Genomic DNA, 22,417 nt, shown 5'->3' with positions numbered 1-22,417 from the left:
TGTTGTGGTGCCTAGTTAATGTTTGCTGGATCTGTTCTGCATATCTTCTGTTCTGAAGCCTCTGCCTTGAGCAGGAAGAGAGCTTGCCCTGTTTCTGGTCTACCCAACTCTTGGCATAGCAAGTGTAAATTCTATTTTCCCAGATGACCCTGACCCTCAAAGTCTAATGGGCCCTGGCACTAACCCCGGTTTGATACGGTTGATGCCAGCCATGATAAAATGAAGGTTGACACTAAGATAAAAATTAACACAGACTGTGCAGAATACATAATACTTTAATAGTGAAGAATATGGTACAGTACATAAATCCCTTCACTTAAAGAAGTAAGATTTGGACTGTTTGTGATCAACTTTGACATCCAACAACTTCAAGTTCATCAGCAACTGCAGCAAAGTCATTGCAGAGGGATAAATGCTTAGGGTTTTGGCACTCTCTGTCATTTGGCCACCACTCGATCCAAGAATCACTGTCCAGGACATAGGTGTAGCTGAGGAAATAGAGAGTACATAGTCAGCATTTGTTGATTCTATCATAGAGTTGACCAACCAGTGAATCCTTGACTCCAACCTCAATGGTCAGACCTCTAACTTACCCTGATGTCTCTGTGTGAAATACATTATGGAAGGAGCCATAGATGATGTAATCTTTTCCTGTCTCCAAACCCAAATTTTCTCGACACTTAATGTGGCTGATAAAGGTCCGTTGCTTGCCCTTGGCATCTTCATCCGTTCCTAGGGTATATAAGATGAAATTAGTAGTGATGAGATGGTAAAATTGGTTCAAAATTCAAAGCTGGAGCTTTAGATGTAATATTAATGACATAAGATGTGCGAATTGATCCAACCAAATTCAGAATTGTCCTGGCATTGGGGTACACTGGGTGAAACAATTTGCCCATTATATTTTCTGAACTGATGGATTAGGTGGGTTGACACTATTGGCAGGTTCTCAGTACCATTTTCATGCCGATTACACCTATTTTAGCCTTATTTCTAAGAGTTGCTCTGAGTTGCTGTTTAGAGATATGCTTTACAGCAGCACATGATCTATAGTAGACTTGAGATGTCCACTTTCTGATGACACATTACTTTATCCATCGAGGAAACTTAAAGAGGACCTTTTACCAATTTTTTACCTTTACAAGCGGCATACACTCCTATAATGCTGCTATAACTTCTCTTTTGTTCAAACGCCTCTCGGCTACTCCACTGTGCCCAAGTTCTGTTTCCGTGGCCTGTATGCTAATAGATAGCATCGGTACAGGGAGGAGAAGATGCCAGCGCTTCTCAGTGGGCGTCTCCTTCTCCTTGGCTTTGGTGCAGTCCAATTGCAATGGAACGCATCACAGCCAGGAAGTAAAAAACAGCTCACCATCTTCCTGGCTGTGATATGGTCCGCTGCAATTAGACTGTGCCACAGCCAGGGAGAAGGAGACGCCCACTGAGAAGCGCTGGCACCTTCTCCTTCCTGTACCGATGCTATCTATTAGCATACAGGCCACGGAAACAGAACGGAGGCACAGCTGGGCAGCCGAGGGGCTTTTGAAAAAAAGAAACGTTATAGCAGCATCAGTGGAGAGTACCCCGCTTGTAAAGGTACTTAGTTTAACAAAAAAAACGGTGAAAGATCCTTTTTAACAAGTACTTTAGTTTGTTTTGTTTTTTTTTTGTTGTTTTTTGCTGGGCAGCTTGTGTAGCTTTCCTTCGCCTCATTTTGGGGTACATAGAACTTATATATTACATTTCCAAGATTTAAATACTTATGGATTATTTTCTGGATAGTTTATCAGTATATGATTGGTGGGGGTCCGATACCCGGGACCCTGCCAATCTGTTTGAGAAGGCATCTGCGCAATCTTTTGCAGCCCACCAAGCACAGTGCTGTACATTGTATAGTCACTGTGCTTGGTATCACAGCTTAGTCCCATTAATTTCAATGGGGCTGAGCTGGGCCTAGGCCATGTGGCCAATGAACGTGACGTCACCTGACCTAGGGAAAGCTGAGAAAAGGATGCTGCGCTATTGCAAAAGCTGCTACTTTCTCAAACAGCTGATCGGTGGCGTCATCATTATTTAAGTATTGAAAATCCCCTTTAAGTTATATCATGAGCCCAAATCAGTTCTCATGGCTCATAATAACTTCCAGAACTTATAGAAATATATAAATATAGGTGTTATATAATATATTATCTATAGAAAGAACCTTATCTCAAACAGATCTGGATCACACTCCTTGGGTATTTGGGACTCATCCATGGCAAAATATTTCTTCTAGCCCTGCCCCAAGTTCTTCACAAACCCAAATCTCTTTTCCCGCTCACTCCTAGCATGGGAAGAATTTTCAATTTTTAACGCATTTGTTGGTGGATGGGAAAATTTGGTGGATGGGATAAATTTCTATGACCTCAGTGACCTGCATCGTATCAGTCCTGGACACAGTTTCTTGCTTAGAGATTTAGTTGTTGTAAATCACATTCAACGTTACCTCTCTTGAAGACCTCTTTAATGTGCATTTCATATGTGTCAAAGTCCTTTTCATAATGTATCTCAAGAACCGCCGCCTTGAACACTGTGTAGATGAGGAAACAGGGAAATTAGCCATTACTTTTAACTAATAATAATTAAAAACAAAACTAAAAATGCAATCACTGTAGTGGTATATGGAATAAGAAAGTGATGGACTCTGTGGTGGGGGAACTACAGAGAACTCTATGCTGTATATCTGGTAATAGTGCAATATAAAGAAGTCTTAGGGCGCTTTTACAACAGTGATAGAAGGGTCATGCAAACTCTTATTCCCAATAATTGACATGTGCAGAGGCACCAGAATATTACCACAGAGAAAAGATAATACCCACAGCAGATATAACCATGGGACTCCATAGTTAAAATTAAAATGGGGCCTCCTTAAATTTACCACTCCCTATTTCATAGTCATTCCTAAACAAATGATTGAGGAACAGTCTGCAATTCCTGCTACCATGGTAGTTATGCCCATACTAAGATCCCTCTAAAGCATAGGTCTTATTCAGAAGTGTACTCATAGTGATTGCAGAGGTAGCACTCACATCTGGCCCTGGTTCCTGGCCCCTCTGACATATAAGAAGACACCCAAATTATACATGATCCATAGCCGGTGAGGACGCCCTGCTACAGTAATACATTGTCCCCCAGATGCTTCTACCTCTGGTCTGAAACTTTTCATAATTCTCTTAAATCTACCTTAAACTACTCATTTACTATGGTAGTGTAACTCACCATATGTTGAAAAATTGCAGGGCATGTTGAGAGTTGAAGTTTCATAATAACTAGAGGGTCACTCTTTGGAGAACACTCCCCAATGGTATCCCCTTGTTTGTTAGTGTAACAGCGGCTTCTGTGCACCGCTGTTCCCCTGCTTACCGCCACGGTCCCGGGCGCAGTGTTCAGCGGTGATCTCCGGCCGCTGCTTCCCATTCACCGCTGTAGTCCTGGGCTCTCTCTGTGTGGGTGCTGTTGTTCTGGGATCCGCTCCACAATTTGCTCGAACCCCTGGCCACAGCATGCTTGCTGCTTGTTTCCTGCAGCACTTCCTTAAGGGCCGGCGCTCGTGACTTTCTGGTCTTTATGCCCCCTTCCCAGATGCCTCAGTGTCAAGGTCCTTGTGCCCTGCTAAGGTTCCTGTTTTCAGCTTGTGTTCTTGTGTTCCTGACTCGTATCTGTATTCCTGGATTCTGCTACCTGTTATATTCCTACCTGCTTGCCTTGACTCTCCTGTTGCTGACCTGGATTGCCTGACCTGTACCTGTGCCACCTGCCTTGACCTTTTTCCTGTCTGACTACCCTTCTGGTACCTCCTGGTCCGACTGGACCAGCTGCCATGTGTGCCTATCCTCCTCAAGAGGTAGCGACCTGGTGTTCCCCTCGGGAAAGTCTATCCCCACCATCAGGGGTACTATGAAGATCCAGGGGTTCACTTAGACAACATAAGAAGTAGTGGATAGTGATCTGGATTATTTAAGACTTAACTTTTACTTTTGATACAATATAAAATAAATGAGATATATCCCTCAAAATAACTAGAAGCTGAGTACACAATACAGTTTTCCACTGCCCCACACTCAAGGGGACTTTCTTTGGAAACAGTGACAGCTGTGTCAACACTTATACAATCAGTGTCGGACACTAGGAGGTAACAAGAGCTGGTATGCACTGGTACCTAAGGTGCACAAAAACAAGGTAGTAGCAATCAATGTATACTGACACCTTATGTGCACAATTCAGGCCATAATGCAGACAAGAGCATTTAGCAGTGTATACATAATGCACAACGACATACAACAAAACAACAGAAAACATACAATGATAAGGTGTAAAAAGAAGAATCCGTGCAACAAACATGCACAGCTACACCTTCATCATAAGGTGCACGGCAGCACCATTGAAACCCAGTGTACTACCTTACAGATGTTGGGTTCTCCAGACACATCCGTTCCGATGTTTCTTTTTAGGGTGGTCCAGTTTGACAGCAGAGAGTCCGTACGATGTGGGGGGATCACAGGAAGATGTTCCTTTCTATCCCTAGATGACCCTCAGGACCCTACAATAGTCCTGTTAGTCTAGCCACGGGGTGTCCGACTAGTTGGGCCCCCGTCCGGAACCTAACCCTGGCATTGCATTCCCTATTTAGCCCTGAAAAGATCCCAACATGCACGTTTCTGAGGCAGAAACAGTCCTCTCATCAGGGGAATATATAGAATGGGCCAAAAAATATGATTCGCTTGCCGGAGACGATGTTCACCGCCAAGCAGATGCTGGAAATAGTAATCACCAGCAGGTACAAGAACCACTAGGAGCAATGGCTCCTAGATGGAGTAGAATGCACAGATAGGTGCACAGCATACAGGGAAAGAAAGAAGGGGACAGATGAAGCACCCCCTCCCTTCGTTGCGGTACACAGGTTGAGGCCGCAGGCATTGATGTTACCTCACTTAGACAACACCCTTAAAGGAGGTAGGACATGTGGCACAGTGGGTTCACACCAGCTGGTCCGTGACAATTAGGCTTTTTCTCACATCTGTTAACCCCTTGTTCTATAAGTGTACTGTGCAAGCTGGAATTTAGTAATTAGCACCTAGTACCATATGGCAAGAGCACAACACCACTGATAGAAACACACCAACCCAAGGAAAGATAAAGTTAGATTTGGCCCACGCTACACTTGTGATGACCTTAGCATCACGAGGGAGGGGAAAGGCTGTCCATTCTCATCCGGATTATCAGCCACTGTGATAGGGATCACTAGAGCCGAGGTCTTAAAGGAATCAAATGGCCAAGAGAGGAGAGAAGGCGCTCATAGGTGAGGGTAAACAAATTGATGTCCCTTCCCCCTACCCAGGATGAGTGAAGTTACTCACCTGGTTTGGTTTGCACTGATTGTGGTGCAACCTTAGTGGAGGGAGGTTCGAATAGTGGAGGTTGTCTGGGTTGGTGCTGCCGGATGGTGTCCGAGATGACCCTGGGCGGGGGCCAAACCGCCACTTGGGTGGATATTTGGATATATAAAAAAACTGCACTTGACACTGCACATCGCACGTGCAGCAAGCACAGCAGCGCCGCTACAACAGGACACTCTCCAGCATCAATTACCAGCACTGACTAGTATTCCTTCTGAAAGGGACCCTCCAGGAGAGTGCACCAGCGGGCTCACGGTGCCGAGGATACAGACTTGATAAAGGGGTCCTGAGTACCCCGAAACGCGTTGTCTTTTCAAAATAAAAAAATCTCGTATCCAAGCTCAGGTTGTGATTTGCGCCTTAATTCCATCGGCTCGCCGACCGCCCCAGGGCTGTCCCATGAACCCATATGATAGCATACCCATGTTAGAATATACACAGCCAATGATGTACTAAAATACAAAGATATTCACAGGCATTATAATAAAAATAAAACGGTACTAAAAAAACAATGACTGGATTTCATTTTTTAAAGGGGTTGCCGCACCATAAGATCATATGCCCTATCCACAGTATAGGGTATAAGTATCTGATCAGTGGGATGACAAACTCCCCATTAAACATCACCTATCTAACTCAGGGAGAAGTGCAGATTAAAATATAGAAATTACCAGGCTTAGACAGCATACACCCATGTGTACTAAGGGAATTAAGTGCAATAACAAACAACAAGGGTAGGATCTGTTCTACAGGCCTGGCTCATAGCAAATGGGGTACCAATATTCAAAAAGAGGTTAAAAAAGTGAGCTCGGGAACTATAGGCTGGTAAGTTGAACATCTATAGTTGGTAAGCTGTTTGAAGGTTTTCTAAGAGATAACATTCTAAGTGTGTAAGTAACGGGCTCAGTGGTAGGAAGAAGAGGGTGGCAATTAATGGTACATATTCCGACTGGTCAACGTAAATCATGGGCAAACACAAGGGTCAGTATTGATAGGGTTACCGTTGCTAGTGGGGAACCACAGGTGGCACATTTATCATTTAAGACAGGATTTGAGACAGGTCTAATTTGGAAAGGGCCTATTTTGAGTGAGATTTACCAAAAATGGCACATTATTGATAAAATTGTTCAAATTTAGACGTGAAGCTTTTCCACTCTGCACCAATAAAAAGCATCCAAATTATAAATCCACAACACTTCTACACATGACACATTATGGAGCTGATCCACAGCATATGGCCGACCTCTTAGCTGAGTTTTTGTTGCAAAAATGGAAAAACTGGGCCACAACATCAGATTCCAACACTACATCTGTGCCAGCTCTGAGAACTGAACAGGGTTGCACGCGAGGAGGGAGTTGTTTGGGTAAGGGGGGAAGTTGGGGGTGCCTATATTATTAAAATATAAAAATATTTGTCCAAAATGGCGAATGTGAAAAAATCTAAATGTCCAATTCGCCATTTTTTCAATCGTTTTACTTACGCAAAATAATTAAGATCAAAAAGTCACATACACTCCAAAATAGTATCAATAAAAGCTACATATTATCCTGCAGAAAATGAGCCCCCACACACCTCTGTATACAGTACAGACCAAAAGTTTGGACACACCTTCTCATTCAAAGAGTTTTCTTTATTTTCATGACTATGAAAATTGTAGATTCACACTGAAGGCATCAAAACTATGAATTAACACATGTGGAATTATATACATAACAAACAAGTGTGAAACAACTGAAAATATGTCATATTCTAGGTTCTTCAAAGTAGCTACCTTTTGCTTTGATTACTGCTTTGCACACTCTTGGCATTCTCTTGATGAGCTTCAAGAGGCAGTCCCCTGAAATGGTTTTCACTTCACAGGTGTGCCCTCTCAGGTTTAATAAGTGGGATTTCATGCCTTATAAATGGGGTTGGGACCATCAGTTGCGTTGAGGAGAAGTCAGGTGGATACACAGCTGATAGTCCTACTGAATAGACTGTTAGAATTTGTATTATGGCAAGAAAAAAGCAGCTAAGTAAAGAAAAATGAGTGGCCATCATTACTTTAAAAAATGAAGGTCAGTTAGTTAGCCAAAAAATTGGGAAAACTTTGAAAGTAAGGGCTATTTGACCATGAAGGAGAGTGATGGGGTGCTGTGCCAGATGACCTGGCCTCCACAGTCACCGGACCTGAACCCAATCGAGATGGTTTGGGGTGAGCTGGACCGCAGAGTGAAAGCAAAAGGGCCAACAAGTGCTAAGCATCTCTGGGAACTCCTTCAAGACTGATGGAAGACCATTTCAGGGGACTACCTCTTAAAGCTCATCAAGAGAATGCCAAGAGTGTGCAAAGCAGTAATCAAAGCAAAAGGTGGCTATTTTGAAGAACCTATAATATGACATATTTTCAGTTGTTTCACACTTGTTTGTTATGTATATAATTCCACATGTGTTAATTCATAGTTTTGATGCCTTTATAGTCATGAAAATAAAGAAAACTCTTTGAATGAGAAGGTGTGTCCAAACCTTTGGTCTGTACTGTACATAACTCTAAAAAAAAGTTATGGGGGTCAGCATAGGGCAATGAAAAAATATATATTTTTGTTCAAAGTTTTGATTAAAAAGACAAAAAAACTATACAAATGTGATATCTTTTTAATCATACTGACCCAGAGAATGAAGGGCACAGGTCAGTTTTTCCACATCGCAGGGACAAAACCCCTAAAACTGGCAGAATTGCATTTTTTTTTTCAATTCTGACCCAATTCAATTTTTTTCCCGCTTCCCACTACATTTCATGCCATATTAAATGGTGGCATTGCAAAATACAACTTGTCCCACAAAAACAAGCCCTCATACGGCGATGTGAACCGAAAAATAATAAGTTATGGCTCCATGAATACAGAGAACAAAAATGAAAACGCAAAAATTAGAACACCTCCAGTATTGAAGGGCTTCATGTACAGCTAATATGTGGAACTTAGACATAAATGTATCACATCTGTGAGTTGTGTGTTTTCTGTAGCCTAGACATGGATATCGTAGTTAATGTATTACCACCTTACAAACTAGCATTGTGGCTAGACATCTGAGGAAGCGTATGCCTGGACAGGAGCTGGCGTGGGATGCAACTTTTTTGCTACATTTTGAAAGGTTGCAAAACATAAATAAACCATTATCCAGGTCTAATTTGACGTTCTCGTCAAGAAAATTTAACTTAAGAGATGAATAAGTCTTGTACTGTGTTTTGTTAGTTACCGGGCATTATATGTACATATGCTACATCAGTGTGTGGGATATCTATGTCTCTATGAGCACGAAATAGGTAGTCTGGGTCTAGTTAATGCGGGGTATTTCTCATGCAGATCCGGACTACTAGTGAATTGTACGTACAGTGGTTACCTATTAGGTTTCATAAAAATGCAGCCTAAGTATCGTAAATCAGGAGGTGTCCGGGGGGGGGGAGCCCCCAGGCTCGATTAGATACATTTTTGAAGTCACCACCACCCAAAACTAGGGGAGGTGTGCAAAGATCTGTCCCACAGGTTGAGCTGGGAGTGGATAATACGGACCGGTCAGAATTAGGTACTTTAAAAGCTAGTAAGCCCCAGAGTGAAAGTTTTGACAGTATTAATTTAAAAAAAAATCGGATATATTGGGAGTAGTAAATTCCACTAGCACCTCAGTTGCAGAGTTGGCCTTTTCCCTCTCAGTAGCACAAGGAGATGTCACGATAATTAGAGATGAAATGACAAAACTGAGACTGAAGGTGAAGGAATTAGAATCAGCAGTTAATTCTGTCACTTCAGAGAACAGTCTATTAAATAAGAGATTAGAAGAGGTAGATGAAGATCGCTCTTGGCTCAGAAGGAAAGTGATAGATCTGGAGGATAGGTCTCGTAGATACAACTTGCGACTGGTAGGTTTCCCAGAAGGGGCAGAACAGGATAATCCTGCGAATTTTATCCAAAAATGGCTGGTTGAAAATTTAGGGCCAGATCATGATGCATCTACCTTTTGTGTGGAAAGGGCCCACAGAATCCCCTTTAAAAAACTTCCTCCAGGGGCAATTTTGGCAAAACTGGTTTGCTCAAAGGACCGGGATTGGGTACTTAGACTTAGAAGAGAAGTATTAGATACACATTTTGATGGTAATCTGATATCAATAGACCCAGATTTTTCGCGAGAGAACCAAATTAAAAGAAGATCTTTTTTTGACGCTAAAAAAAGATTGGCTGCAGCCGACATTAAGTACTCAATGTTATAGCCAGCCAAATTGAGGGTGGTACACAATCATTCTGTCCGTTTTTTTTCTACACAGGCGGATGTTGTTCAATGGCTGGACTCGATGGGGCTATAAAGAAAATGTAAATGTGGGGAGGTTAAGGGGGGAAATGGCCGGGGGGGAGGTTTGGTGGATTGAAAGAGGGGGCTTTTTGGGGGTGGGTATAAGGGAGGGATTGTCTGTCGTCACTCGCTTTTTAGGTCTATGTGTCTCTCTCCTAGATGAGGGACCGGGATTTTCATTTATACATTGTTTATGCCACGTAATATTCTATTCTGGAATGTGAGACGGTTGGGAGACAGAGTGAAGAGGACGGTGGTGTTTGATCTTTGCCGGCTATTGTGATATTATTAGAAACCCACGCAACGGTAGATAGGCTCTATACATTGAAAAGAAAATGGGCTTCTTTTGAATATCATGCTTACTTCTCCTCTTATGCAAGAGGGGTTAGTGTATATATTTACGGTGGGATGGAGTTTCTACCGGTAGATAACATGATTGATAAAGAAGGGAGATTTGTTTTCCTGCATGGTTTTTGGAAAGGGCAGGAGATTATATTTGCGTTCATTTATATTCCTCCACCATATAAATCAACTGTCTTTTCTCTATTATCTAAATGCATAGCCACAAAAAATCAATGTCCATTTATTAGTAGCCGGAGATTTTTATTCTGTTCCTGATCCTGAGTTGGATAGTTTTTCTACCTCTTCTGGGCGAGGCCGGACGGGATCTCCTTTGAGTACTATTTGCCAGGAGCTGGCGCTGGTTGACATATGGCGCCATCTCTGTGGCAATAAGATAATTTTTTCTTGCTTCAGCCAGTCCTATGGGTCAATGTCCCGTATTGATCTGGCTTTTGCAAGCCGTGATTTGAGTCATCAAATTGTGAAAATGAAGTATGAACCTCATGGAATTTCAGATCATTCCCCAGTCCTGATTTCGTTCAGAGAGGTGGACTTTCCAGCCCCAGGTAGAACCTTTAAACTGAATTCGCACTGGTTTGATGTGATAGGTGAGCAACGCCGAATTGACCAGGATATACAGGAATTCTGGGGCTTTAATGTAGGCTCAACACATATACATTATGTGTGGGATGCACTGCATGCCCATATAAGGGGCTTATATTTTACTAAAATTAATAGGTATAGATCTGAACTTCGTCAAAGGGAATAACAGCTGACAGAGACAATTAGGAGATTACAGGGTGTATTAGCTGTTCATCATAATAAGCAATATATAACCCAGTTAAAAGAGGCCAACTCACAGCTTAAGATACTTCTATATTGTAAAGCTCAACATAAGCTTCTCTTCCAAGGTCAAAATCTTTTCTGTGAATCGGGTAAAACGGGTATGTTTTTGGCACAGTTAGTTGCTAATCAGAGAGGCTACTAGTATAAGGGAGATTAGGAATTCAAAAGGTAATAGGGTGAGGTCCACAGAGATGATTAGGGAGGAATTTGTGAAATACTATTCTTCTCTTTATCAGTCTGATCCTACGCCTAGTCGGGATGATGTGGATCAATACTTACAACAACCAGTTAGACTTACAGTACAGGGAAATGTTGGAGCGTCCCATTTATTAATATTAATGGCATTGGTTCTTCTCCCGTTATGATGTGGCGAGGGATGAGACAGGGATGACCTCTTTCTCCCCTTCTTTTTGCCCTATTTATTGAACCATTGGCCTGTAAGATCCGTTCAGATAATCGCATAGACGGTTTTGGAGTGGCAGGAGTGAGCGATAAAATAAGTCTCTATGCCGATGATGTTATTTTGTTTTTGGACCAGGGATGGAAAATCCTTCCCTACGTGATGGCAGCAATAGAGGACTTTGGTAAATTATCGGGTTATCTGATTAATTGGACCAAGTCATCGCTCCTCCCGCTGAACCGCAAGGCCGTAGATGAGGGGAGTGGAGTTCGGGTTCTTGCTCCCAATGAAACCTTGGACTACTTGGGGGTTAATATTGGGGTTCCCATAAATAGGTTTTATGAGCTTAATTTGGCCCCGGTTTTGAATAAAGTTAAGTCTAAAATATGCGCTTGGCAGAAATTGATATTGCCACAGATGGATCGAATAGCACTGGTCAAAATTATTATCCTGCCTATTGTGATGTACCCGATGTGGGCTTCCCCTGTTTAGATCGATGATATATTTTTTTATAGACTGGAGACTCTTATTAACGATCTAATATGGGGAAGGAAGAGGGTGCGGATAAAACAAAGATATCTATGGCTGTCGGAATCAGATGGTGGGCTATCATTTCCTTTTTTTCAAGGATATTATTTATGTGCACAGGTTCAGCGTTGTTGTAATTTTAAAGAGAGTTTACTAGCACAATATTTGACTCAGGTTATGGAAAAACCAATAAAGAATATTTTCACATGATTGGAATCTGGTTATTTGGGATTGAGGAAGTCCCTACTGATACCTTGGACCCTACAGATGGTTTGGAATAAGCTTAAGAGGATTCTGAAAGTCTCCTACTCTTTTGGTTTCACCCCATTGTGGGAGAACAGGAATCTGGTGGAATTCTTCAAAATCACAGATTTTGCTTATTGGTTACGTAGGGGGGTTGTTAATGTGTGTCATCTTTTTGTTTTTGGTCATTTTAAATCCTTTTCGGAATTTAATTTCACTGTTAGTACATCATTAGATGTGTTTATGTACTTACGTTTAAAACACGTATATGAGGCCTCTAGAAATAAAGGTTATATTTTTCCACGGGAGAATTTATTTTTTGATTATTGTTATGCCCATTCAGATGAGAGGGTTAAGATAGCTAGTCTATACAGTAAACTTTGAACGGCATTGGCAACTGTAACTCTATTTAAAAGGCCAAGTAAATGGGAGCAAGAGTTGCATTGCCCACCATTACAATGGACCAGTATTTATAGAAACGTAATAAAGGCTACAATTTCTAATGCTCATAGATTAATTCAATTCAAGATCTTGCATCGGTTGTACTATACGCCAAAAACCCAAGCGAAATTTCCCCAAAATAAAGGCCGAGATTGTTGCTGTCCTAAATTTGGATATGTGAATGCGGATTTCGGTCATTTAATTTGGGAATGTAGTAAATTAAAAAGGTATTGGGAACAGGTCTTTGTAGCTCTACAAAAGGAGTCCTCTTCGACATATAACCCTGGGATGTTGACAGTGATGTTGGGATATTATGCTCTAGACATGGAAATTCCAGCCCGGGTCAGACAGATCTGGATGAGGGGTCTGATGGTGGCAAAAGTCATTTTAGTTAAATATTGGGGGTCTGTCTCCTCACCCTCGTTAAATGAATGGATCTTGTACCTTCAACAAATTAAAATTTATGAGGATATGGAAAGGAAATGGAGAGCGGCACGTGTGACTGTTCAGACATAGTTACTACTGTAATCATAGCTGTATTTATTAGAGCTGTAGTGACGACAGCCAATTGGGGGGGAAGGGGTGGGAGGTTATAGTTCTATTTCTTGTATTAATTTTGAATTTACAGTCATATTTACAATCTATGCAGGATTTTGTTGTATTTTATAGGGTAGTTGACTATTGCCCATAGTGGCTATCCTGTATTGGCTATTTTTTCTATTATAATATGTGTTGTTTTTCATTGTGTATTTTGAAATAAAAAAAGAAAAAAAGAAAGTATATCTTGTCCCGCAAAAGACAAGCCCTGATACGGCTATGTGAATAAAAAATAAAAATATGAAAAAATTAAAAAAAGATGCAAAAAACTGAAAAAAGTCACAAAAATGCACTTCGACCCCATTATCTGTATTTTAGAATACTATAGGTCTAGATTCTAGATATATTTGTGGCTTGGGCAGATGAGGTTTAACACTGACAAATGTAAGGTTATGCACATGGGAAGGAATAATGCAAGTCACCAGTACATACTAAATGGTAAAACACTGGGTAACACTGACATGGAAAATAATTATTTTCCCTAAGATAAGGAAATTGGCCTTTGCCTCATGAGGGTTTTTACCTTCCTTTTGATAATTGTTGCAGGATAATAATGAACATATATTTTATTTAGCTTTAGCAAACCATGCAGGGAATTTACTAGTATAGGAATTTCATACAATTGATTTTGGCTTCATGCACATGGCCGTTGCTTGGCCGTTCCGTGCATTGGGGACCACAATTTGCGGTCCCCAATGCACAGGCACTATCCGCGCCGCAACGGTTCCAAACCCGTGATCCGTCCGCACCGCAACAAAATAGAACATGTAATATTTATTTGCAGTGCGGAGGCACGGAGAGAATTCCCACGGAAGCACTCCGTTCCGCACCTCACCTTCCGGATTCAGGACCCATTCAACTCTCCCCTGACAGATTATGTCAAGGAAGACAAGGATCAGTCGAAATTAATATTCTTGGCCAATCCTTTTGTTTCTCCAGCGCTTAAGCTGCCTCCAGAGGTGTTTGGCAGGAGCTTTTTCCATTCTCTCCAAATAATATATGTTTGGCCGAGGTGAATGTGTATGGAAAAACTGGTACGGAGTCAGGAGAGATTGCTGTCGGACGAGCGATCGTGAATGTGTATGGCCGCCTTTACTGTGCAGCTGTAATACCAATTGGAAGAACTACTGTGGGGTTAACGTCCTCAACTTCAGTTAATAGTGGGAGTAGAACAAACCAGGAGCAACAAAAACATGCAGCAAGTTTCAATATATGGCAAGAACCCCATCTGTATATGTATGTTGATAGAAATTACCCTGGGACAAAAACTGTGCAACTTTCCAACAGTCCCAAAGTAGGAATTGTGCAGAATGACATAAATAGGTGAAATGAACAGAAGAGATTTAAATATTTTATGAGCTGGACTTCTAGCTGGACTGTTGTGAAGGCATAATGATGATGCTGATTGGCTTATAGAAGTGTAATAGTTATAGCTCACCATAGTCTACTCCAGATTTGCAGGCTTTAGTCATTCGATCAAAAGCTCTGTTTTTGTCTGTTGTCTCTTGTTTCATCAAGCAGTTGCCTGAAAATGGATAAAAGTTGTTAAATCAGGAAAAATAAAGTCTGAGAAGGGACATCAGGGAGATAGTGACAAGGGAAGTATAATATGGCGCACAAAAGTTTTGGCTTCAGGCCAATACCTACTTACTGTATATGGGACATGACCCAAACTTATGACATTTTAATCTCAAATAGTGCACACAGTATATATTTTTGTCAAACCCCAAAATGAATACAGACACCCTAAGCTAATATTCCCCCAAAGACCAGATCCCCTAAACAATTACAGGCCCCAGATCAGATTTCTAAATATATATACCAGACCCAACCAACTGATACAGATGGTGACCTCAGATCAGATTCCTAAATATATTTATAGCCTCCAGAGACCCTGAACTTTTACAGACCCCAGACGAGATCCCTAAATATTTTTATAGGCTCAAGAGACCCTGAACTTTTACAGACCCTAGACGATATCCCTAAATATTTTTATAGCCTCAAAAGACACTGAACTAATACAGACCCCAGACCAGATCCTTGAATATATTTAGAGCCTCCAGAGACTCTGAACTAATACAGACCCCAGACCAGCTGTCCCCTTAAACAGAGTGGAGACTGGGTTCTTCTTAAATCAAGGCCCAAGGCTATCCGTAAAATACTGACTCCATACCAGACATATTACGTAGATCATCACTTCTCTTTGTGTGGCAGTCCTTTTCAATCCTGAGTTTTCACCACCACATCGCTTGTCCCGATGTGCACAGTGGAGGGGTAAAAGTGAATACATTCAGTATCTGGAGGAGTTTACAAATATACTTTACCTTCAGCACATTGACACACATTTCCCCGACAAATGCGACCAAATAACTTGTTTTCTTCTTGGGTGTGGTAGAACTTTTGACAGCGACTTTCTATAGGAGAGAAAAAGGATACTGGTTATAATCTCTAGGTACTTGCTGTTTTGCCTCATTAAAGAGGTTCCCCCAACTAAATTAATTTTTTGAAAATATACTGTATCTGCCCTATCCTCACATCAATGGCAGGACTACTTTCATCAGAAGACATGATCAAAAACAGATTTGCTACTAGGGAATTGTGATTCATACAGTACCAACTGCCTGGCTTCTCTTGGACTTTGATATTGTGGCCAGTGCTTTTGCCGTTTTACCCGAGCAATCAGCCAAAGATGAGGGAAAGTTTGCCACTGACAACTGTGACCCCTATAAAAACTCTGTTCCTGGCTGTTTAGTCGTCATGATTTTCCGTTAATAGCGATTATGGTATTAGAAGGAAGGGGGAATCTAATTTTGTTTACTAGTTATACACCTTGTATGATGGTGGTTTTAAGGAACAGCCTTGGGCCTAACAAAGGTACTCAGGGCTAACCTGTGCTATTACCTATAAAAAGATGCCTGTGCATTTTGCATAAACACACAGGCAGTAAAAATACTTAAAGGGCTTCTGTCACCCCCCAAACACCAATTTTCAGTTTTTATACAGGAAAGTGAAAAAAAGTTCAGACCATACTTGGTGGCGCTGATGCAGAAAAGAAGGTCATCACTCTAGGAAGTACCATTAAAGGTAATCTTTTATTTAAAGAAAGTCTACGCGTTTTGGGGGTAGAACATCCCCCTTCTTCAGGACAATAAAAAATTAAAAAATTATTATTTATTTTTTATTTTTTTTAATTCTCAGTTTTTGACTTAATATATAGACTTCTCTTCCGGGTGTAGGGCTGACGTCATCGGCGCAGTCGCACTGAGGAAGGAGCAGCCAAGCGAGCGTCCTTCTCTCAGAGCACCTGCGCCGAATGAGGACCGGTACGGCGCAGGCGTGGGATTTGAGCTGCAGGCAGGGCCAGCTGGAGGATGAGAGCGCTCGCTGGACCTGTCAATCAAGTGGAGGAGGGGGCGTTTTTTCAGACAGAGGATGCGGCGGCTATGAGCAAGCCTGTCCAACTTGCTGGTAGTGAAGAAATTTACATATCACTAAAGTCCGAGGTAAGAGGGGTATATATCAAATCTTTAAACATTAGCAAATATATTAAGTCAAAAACTGAAAATTGATGTTTGGGGGGTGACAGAAGCCCTTTAATATTTTTTAAAGATTATGGAGGAGATTTATCAAAACTGAAGTAAAAAAAAAACTGGCTTAGTTATCTATAGCAACTAGAGTTAAGTGAATTTCCTTGTGCTTCACGGTAGCAAATTGATTTAACCTGAAATAGCGTAAAAAAAAAAAATAATTATAATTATCTCCTCCATTTGCTCGAAAAATCCCGTGCGTGGTAAAGTATGAAGTCACCACGTGGCCGGCGTGACAACGGGCTCCGCGAGATTTTGCACCAGATCTTCAAGCAAGATGCCGGCGGCTGGCCCATCGCGAGCAAATAGAGGTGGTAAGTATGATGTTATTTTTTTCTGTTAATTTTACTCTGTTTTTACTCTAAGATGCATACATGATCGCGGCATCTGAGGGGTACAATGATGGGGAGCAGTGCTATCGCAGCTCCCTGTCATTGTACCCACTAGTGTTGAGCGCAAATATTAGAATTTCGAATTTTTATCTCGAATATCGCAATTTCGAGATTTCGCGAATATTTAGAATATAGTTCCATATATTCGCGAAATCGAATATTCATATTTATTTTATTTATTTTTTCATCTGAAAATATATGATTCCTCCCTGCTTCTTGCTTTTGGGTCAATGAGCCATTGGCCCACAAGCAACTGAATTGAAGCTGGAAGGAATCACGTTTTCAGATGGACCGGAATATTCGAAATAAAGAATATATTGCTGTATATTCAATTTTAGAATATTCGTCCTATTCTAATCGAAACCAATAATCTCGGTTATAATATTCGAGTTCACGAATATTACAACAGAAAAATCGTAATGGTTAATATGTGTGCCCGAGCGCATGACAAAATCGTTATTTAATCAACTTCAGCATACAACAAACACCCCGACAAGCGTCCCCGTCACCATGGGAACGCCTGTGGGTTAGAAAATACCATCGGATTTGAGTTTTCCCTGAGATCGTAAAACCTCAGATCCGATGGTATATTCTAACCCACAGGCATTGCCATGGTGACGGGGACGCTTGTCGGGGAGCAGGTATGCCAAAGTGGAATATTATTGCTCTAACTTCGTATTTTAGAATATTCTTAATATTGCTCTAACTTCGTCTTTTAGAATATTCGTAATATTCTAAAAGACGGAGTTAGAGCAATATTACGAATATTCTAAAAGACGAAGTTAGAGCAATATTAAGAATATTCGTAAAATACACATAGATTGTAATTTAGCTAATATAGTGCTATAATCCTTTTTTTTTGTCTAATTTTTTTTGCCTCTTCTGAACTTCAGTTTTGGAAAATATGTACACTATTAAAAAAATTACTATAGCAGTATATTAGCTAAATTACAATCTATATGTGTATTTTACGAATATCCTTAATATTGCTCTAACTTCGTCTTTTAGAATATTCGTAATATTGTTCTAACTCCGTCTTTTAGAATATTACGAATATTCTAAAAGACGAAGTTAGAGCAATATTAAGAATATTCGTAAAATACACATATAGATTGTAATTTAGCTAATATACTGCTATAGTAATTTTTTTAATAGTGTACATATTTTCCAAAACTGAAGTTCAGAAGAGGCAAAAAAAATTGAGAAAAAAAAAGGATTATAGCACTATATTAGCTAAATTACAATCTATATGTGTATTTTACGAAAATTCGTAATATTGCTCTAACTTCGTCTTTTAGAATATTACGAATATTCTAAAAGAGTAAGTTAGAGCAATATTAAGAATATTCGTAAAATACACATATTAGCCTAGCCATAGTCATAGAAACGTTGCCTTATACAGAAAAAAGGAAAAATAAAATCGTACGATTAATTTAATCGCATATTATTCGCAATAAATGAAATAATTACGAATATTCGATTTTGCATTTTACAATTCAGCGAAGCAGCCAAATAGAATTTTGAAGAAATTCACTCATCTCTAATGGCAACCATATTCCACCTTTCATTTTTCAAAGGAGCTTTGGGTATAAACTTTCAGTTGGTCTTTATTAAACATTTCGAACCCCAGTCTCTGTGCAGCCTTGAGTTTTTCTAGCAACAGGCTCTGAATTTTCACTCTGTTCAGTCAGGCAGCTCAGCTGACAACTCCTTATCTCTGATCTCTGACCTCCTAAACACTCATTATAGCTCAATTATTATCTTACTGATATGAATGTGACTTAACCCTTTCTACCCCAGGCCAGTTTTCACCTTCCTGCCCAGGCAATTTTTTGCAAATCCAACATGTGTCACTTTATGTGGTAATAACTTTGGAACACTTTTACTTATCCAAGCCATTCTGAGACTGTTTTCTCATGACACATTATACATTCACGACAGTGCTAAATTTGAGTCAGTATATTTTTCCTTTATTTATAAAAAAAATCCCAAATTTACCAACAATTTAGAACAATTCACAATTTTCTAAATTTTAATTTCTCTACTTTTAAGACAGATAGTAATGCCTCATAAAATAGTTATCAGTCAACAGTCCCCATATGTCTGCTTTAAGTTGGCATCATTTTGTAAATGTCATTTTATTTTTTTAGGATGTTAGGAGGCTTAGAAGTTTAGAAGCCATTTTTCAAATTTTCAACAAAATTTCCAATACCTTTTTTTAAGCACCAATTCAGTTATAAAGTGATTTAGAGGGGCTTACGTAATGGAAACTACCCATAAATGACTCCATTTTAGAAACTACACCCCTCATATTATTCAAAACTGATGTTACAAACTTTGTTAACCCTTTAGGTGTTCCACAAGAATTAAAGGAAAATGGAAGCAAAGTTTCAAAAAATTGTATGCAGATTTTTCATGTTAATCAATTTTTTCTTGCACCACAGCAAGGGTCATCAGCAAACTAAACCTCAATATGCATTACTCTGATTCTGCAATTTATACCCTATATGTGGTGGTAAACTGCTCTATGGGCACCTGACAGTGGTCAGAAGGAAAGGAGCGCCATATGGATTTTGGAGGCAGGTTTTGCTAGAATGGTTTTGGCGTATTTTTTTTATTTATTTTTTACAGTATTCATCTGAGGGGGCAAATAATGTGATAATTTAATAGAGCAGATTGTTATGGATGCGGCGATACCCAATATGTCTATTATTTTTATTTTTGTTAAGTTTTACACAGTAAATGCATTTTTGAACAGGATTAAATCTTGTTTTTGTGTTGCCATTTTCTGACTAGCCTTTTTTTTTCTAGCGATTGTCTTAGGTAGGGTATCATTTTTTGTAAGATGAGATGGTGGTTTTAATCATACAATTTTGGGGTACATAAGACTTTTTGATCGCTTGGTATTACACTTTTTGTGAGGCAAGGTGACAAAAAATGGCAGTTTTGGCATAGTTTTTTAAAACATTTTTTATAGCATTAACCTGAGGGGGCATCTCATGTGATATTTTTATAGAACAGGTTGTTACGGACGTGACGATACCTAATATATCTATCATTTTTATTTTTGTTAAGTTTTACACAGTAAATGCATTTTTGAACAGAATTAAACCCTTAAGGACCCTGCCGTTTTTCACCTTAAGGACCAGGCCATTTTTTGCAAATCTGACATGTGTCACTTTATGTGGTAATAACTCTAAAACACTTTTTCTTATCCAGTCCATTCTGAGATTGTTTTCTCGTCACATATTGTACTTCATGACAGTGTTAAAATTGAGTCAAAAAATTTCATTTTTATTTAGAAAAAAATACCAAATTTACCAAAAATGTGGAAAAATTTGCAAATTTCCAAATTTAAATTTCTCTACTTTTATAATAGATACTAATACTTCCAAAAATAGTTATTACTTTACATTTCCCATATGTCTACTTAATGTTTTGATCATTTTGTGAATGCCATTTTATTTTTTTGGGGACGTTAGAAGGCTTAGAAGTTTTGAAGCAAATCTTGAAATTTTTCAGAAAATTTCCAAAACCCAATTTTTAAGGACCAGTTCAAGTCTGAAGTCACTGTGTGAGGTTTACATAATAGAAACCACCCAAAAATTACCCCATTTTAGAAACTACACCCTACAAGGTATTCTAAACTGATTTTTCAAACTTTGTTAACCCTTTAGGTGTTCTACAAGAATTAATGGAAAATGGAGATGAAATTTCAAAATTTCACTTTTTTGGAAGATTTTCCATTTTAATCCATCTTTTTCCACTAACAAAGCAAAGGTTAACAGCCAAACAAAACTGTAATATTCAGTAGTTTACAGAAACACCCCATATGTTGTCATAAACTGCTGTACATGGCAGGGCACAGAAGAAAAGGAGCACCATATGGTTTTTAGAGGGCAGATTTCACTGGGATAATTTTAAGCTGCCATGTCACAGTTGAAGACCCCATGATGTACCCCTAAAGTAGAAACTCCAAAAAAGTGACCCCATTTTGGAAACTAAGGGATAAGGTGGCAGTTTTTTTCGGACTATTTTAGGGTACATACAGTACAGACCAAAAGTTTGGACACACCTTCTAATTTAAAGAGTTTTCTTTATTTTCATGACTATGAAAATTGTAGATTCACACTGAAGACATCAAAACTATGAATTAACACATGTGGAATTATATCCATAACAAAAAAGTGTGAAACAACTGAAAATATGTCATATTCTAGGTTCTTCAAAGTAGCCACCTTTTGCTTTGATTACTGCTTTGCACACTCTTGGCATTCTCTTGATGAGCTTCAAGAGGTAGTCACCTGAAATGGTCTTCCAACAGTCTTGAAGGAGTTCCCAGAGATGCTTAGCACTTGTTGGCCCTTTTGCCTTCACTCTGCGGTCCAGATCACCCCAAACCATCTCGATTGGGTTCAGGTCCGGTGACAGTGGAGGCCAGGTCATCTGGCGCAGCACCCCATCACTCTCCTTGATGGTCAAATAGGCCTTACACAGCCTGGAGGTGTGTTTGGGGTCATTGTCCTGTTGAAAAATAAATGATGGTCCAACTAAACGCAAACCGGATGGAATAGCATGCCGCTGCAAGATGCTGTGGTAGCCATGCTGGTTCAGTATGCCTTCAATTTTGAATAAATCCCCAACAGTGTCACCAGCAAAGCACCCCCACACCATCACACCTCCTCTTCCATGCTTCACGGTGGCAACCAGGCATGTAGAGTCCATCCTTCACCTTTTCTGCGTCGGACAAAGACACGGTGGTTGGAACCAAAGATCTCAAATTTGGACTCATCAGACCAAAGCACAGATTTCCACTGGTCTAATGTCCATTCCTTGTGTTCTTTAGCCAAAACAAGTCTCTTCTGCTTGTTGCCTGTCCTTAGCAGTGGTTTCCTAGCAGATATTCTACCATGAAGACCTGATTCACACAGTCTCCTCTTAACAGTTGTTCTAGAGATGTGTCTGCTGCTAGAACTCTGTGTGGCATTGACCTGGTCTCTAATCTGAGCTGCTGTTAACCTGCGATTTCTGAGGCTGGTGACTCGGATGTACTTATCCTCCGCAGCAGAGGTGACTCTTTGTCTTCCTTTCCTGGGGCGGTCCGCATGTGAGCCAGTTTCTTTGTAGCGCTTGATGGTTTTTGTGACTGCACTTGGGGACACTTTCAAAGTTTTCCCAATTTTTCGGACTGACTGACCTTCATTTCTTAAAGTAGTGATGGCCACTCGTTTTTCTTTACTTAGCTGCTTTTTTCTTGCCATAATACAAATTCTAACAGT

General features: G+C 40.1%; 1 protein-coding gene across 1 annotated transcript in view; it reads right to left on the bottom strand.

Annotated features, from left to right (window-relative positions):
* Nucleotides 1-255: 255 nt before the first annotated feature.
* LOC120988569 (venom factor-like) overlaps nt 256-22,417 on the bottom strand; it is a 117,913-nt gene continuing 95,751 nt past the window's right edge. The window contains exons 37-41 of the mRNA XM_040416103.1: nt 15,484-15,573; nt 14,598-14,684; nt 2,486-2,569; nt 594-732; nt 256-488 (exon numbers count right to left, since the gene is read on the bottom strand). Of these exons, the coding sequence (XP_040272037.1) occupies nt 347-488; nt 594-732; nt 2,486-2,569; nt 14,598-14,684; nt 15,484-15,573 (542 nt within the window). The 3' untranslated portion in view covers nt 256-346. The remainder of the gene's footprint in view (nt 489-593; nt 733-2,485; nt 2,570-14,597; nt 14,685-15,483; nt 15,574-22,417) is intronic.

The sequence above is a fragment of the Bufo bufo genome, chromosome 1 (assembly GCF_905171765.1).
Source record: "Bufo bufo chromosome 1, aBufBuf1.1, whole genome shotgun sequence".
Classification (NCBI taxonomy): Eukaryota; Metazoa; Chordata; class Amphibia; order Anura; family Bufonidae; genus Bufo; species Bufo bufo.
This window is presented reverse-complemented; position numbering and strand designations above follow the sequence as displayed.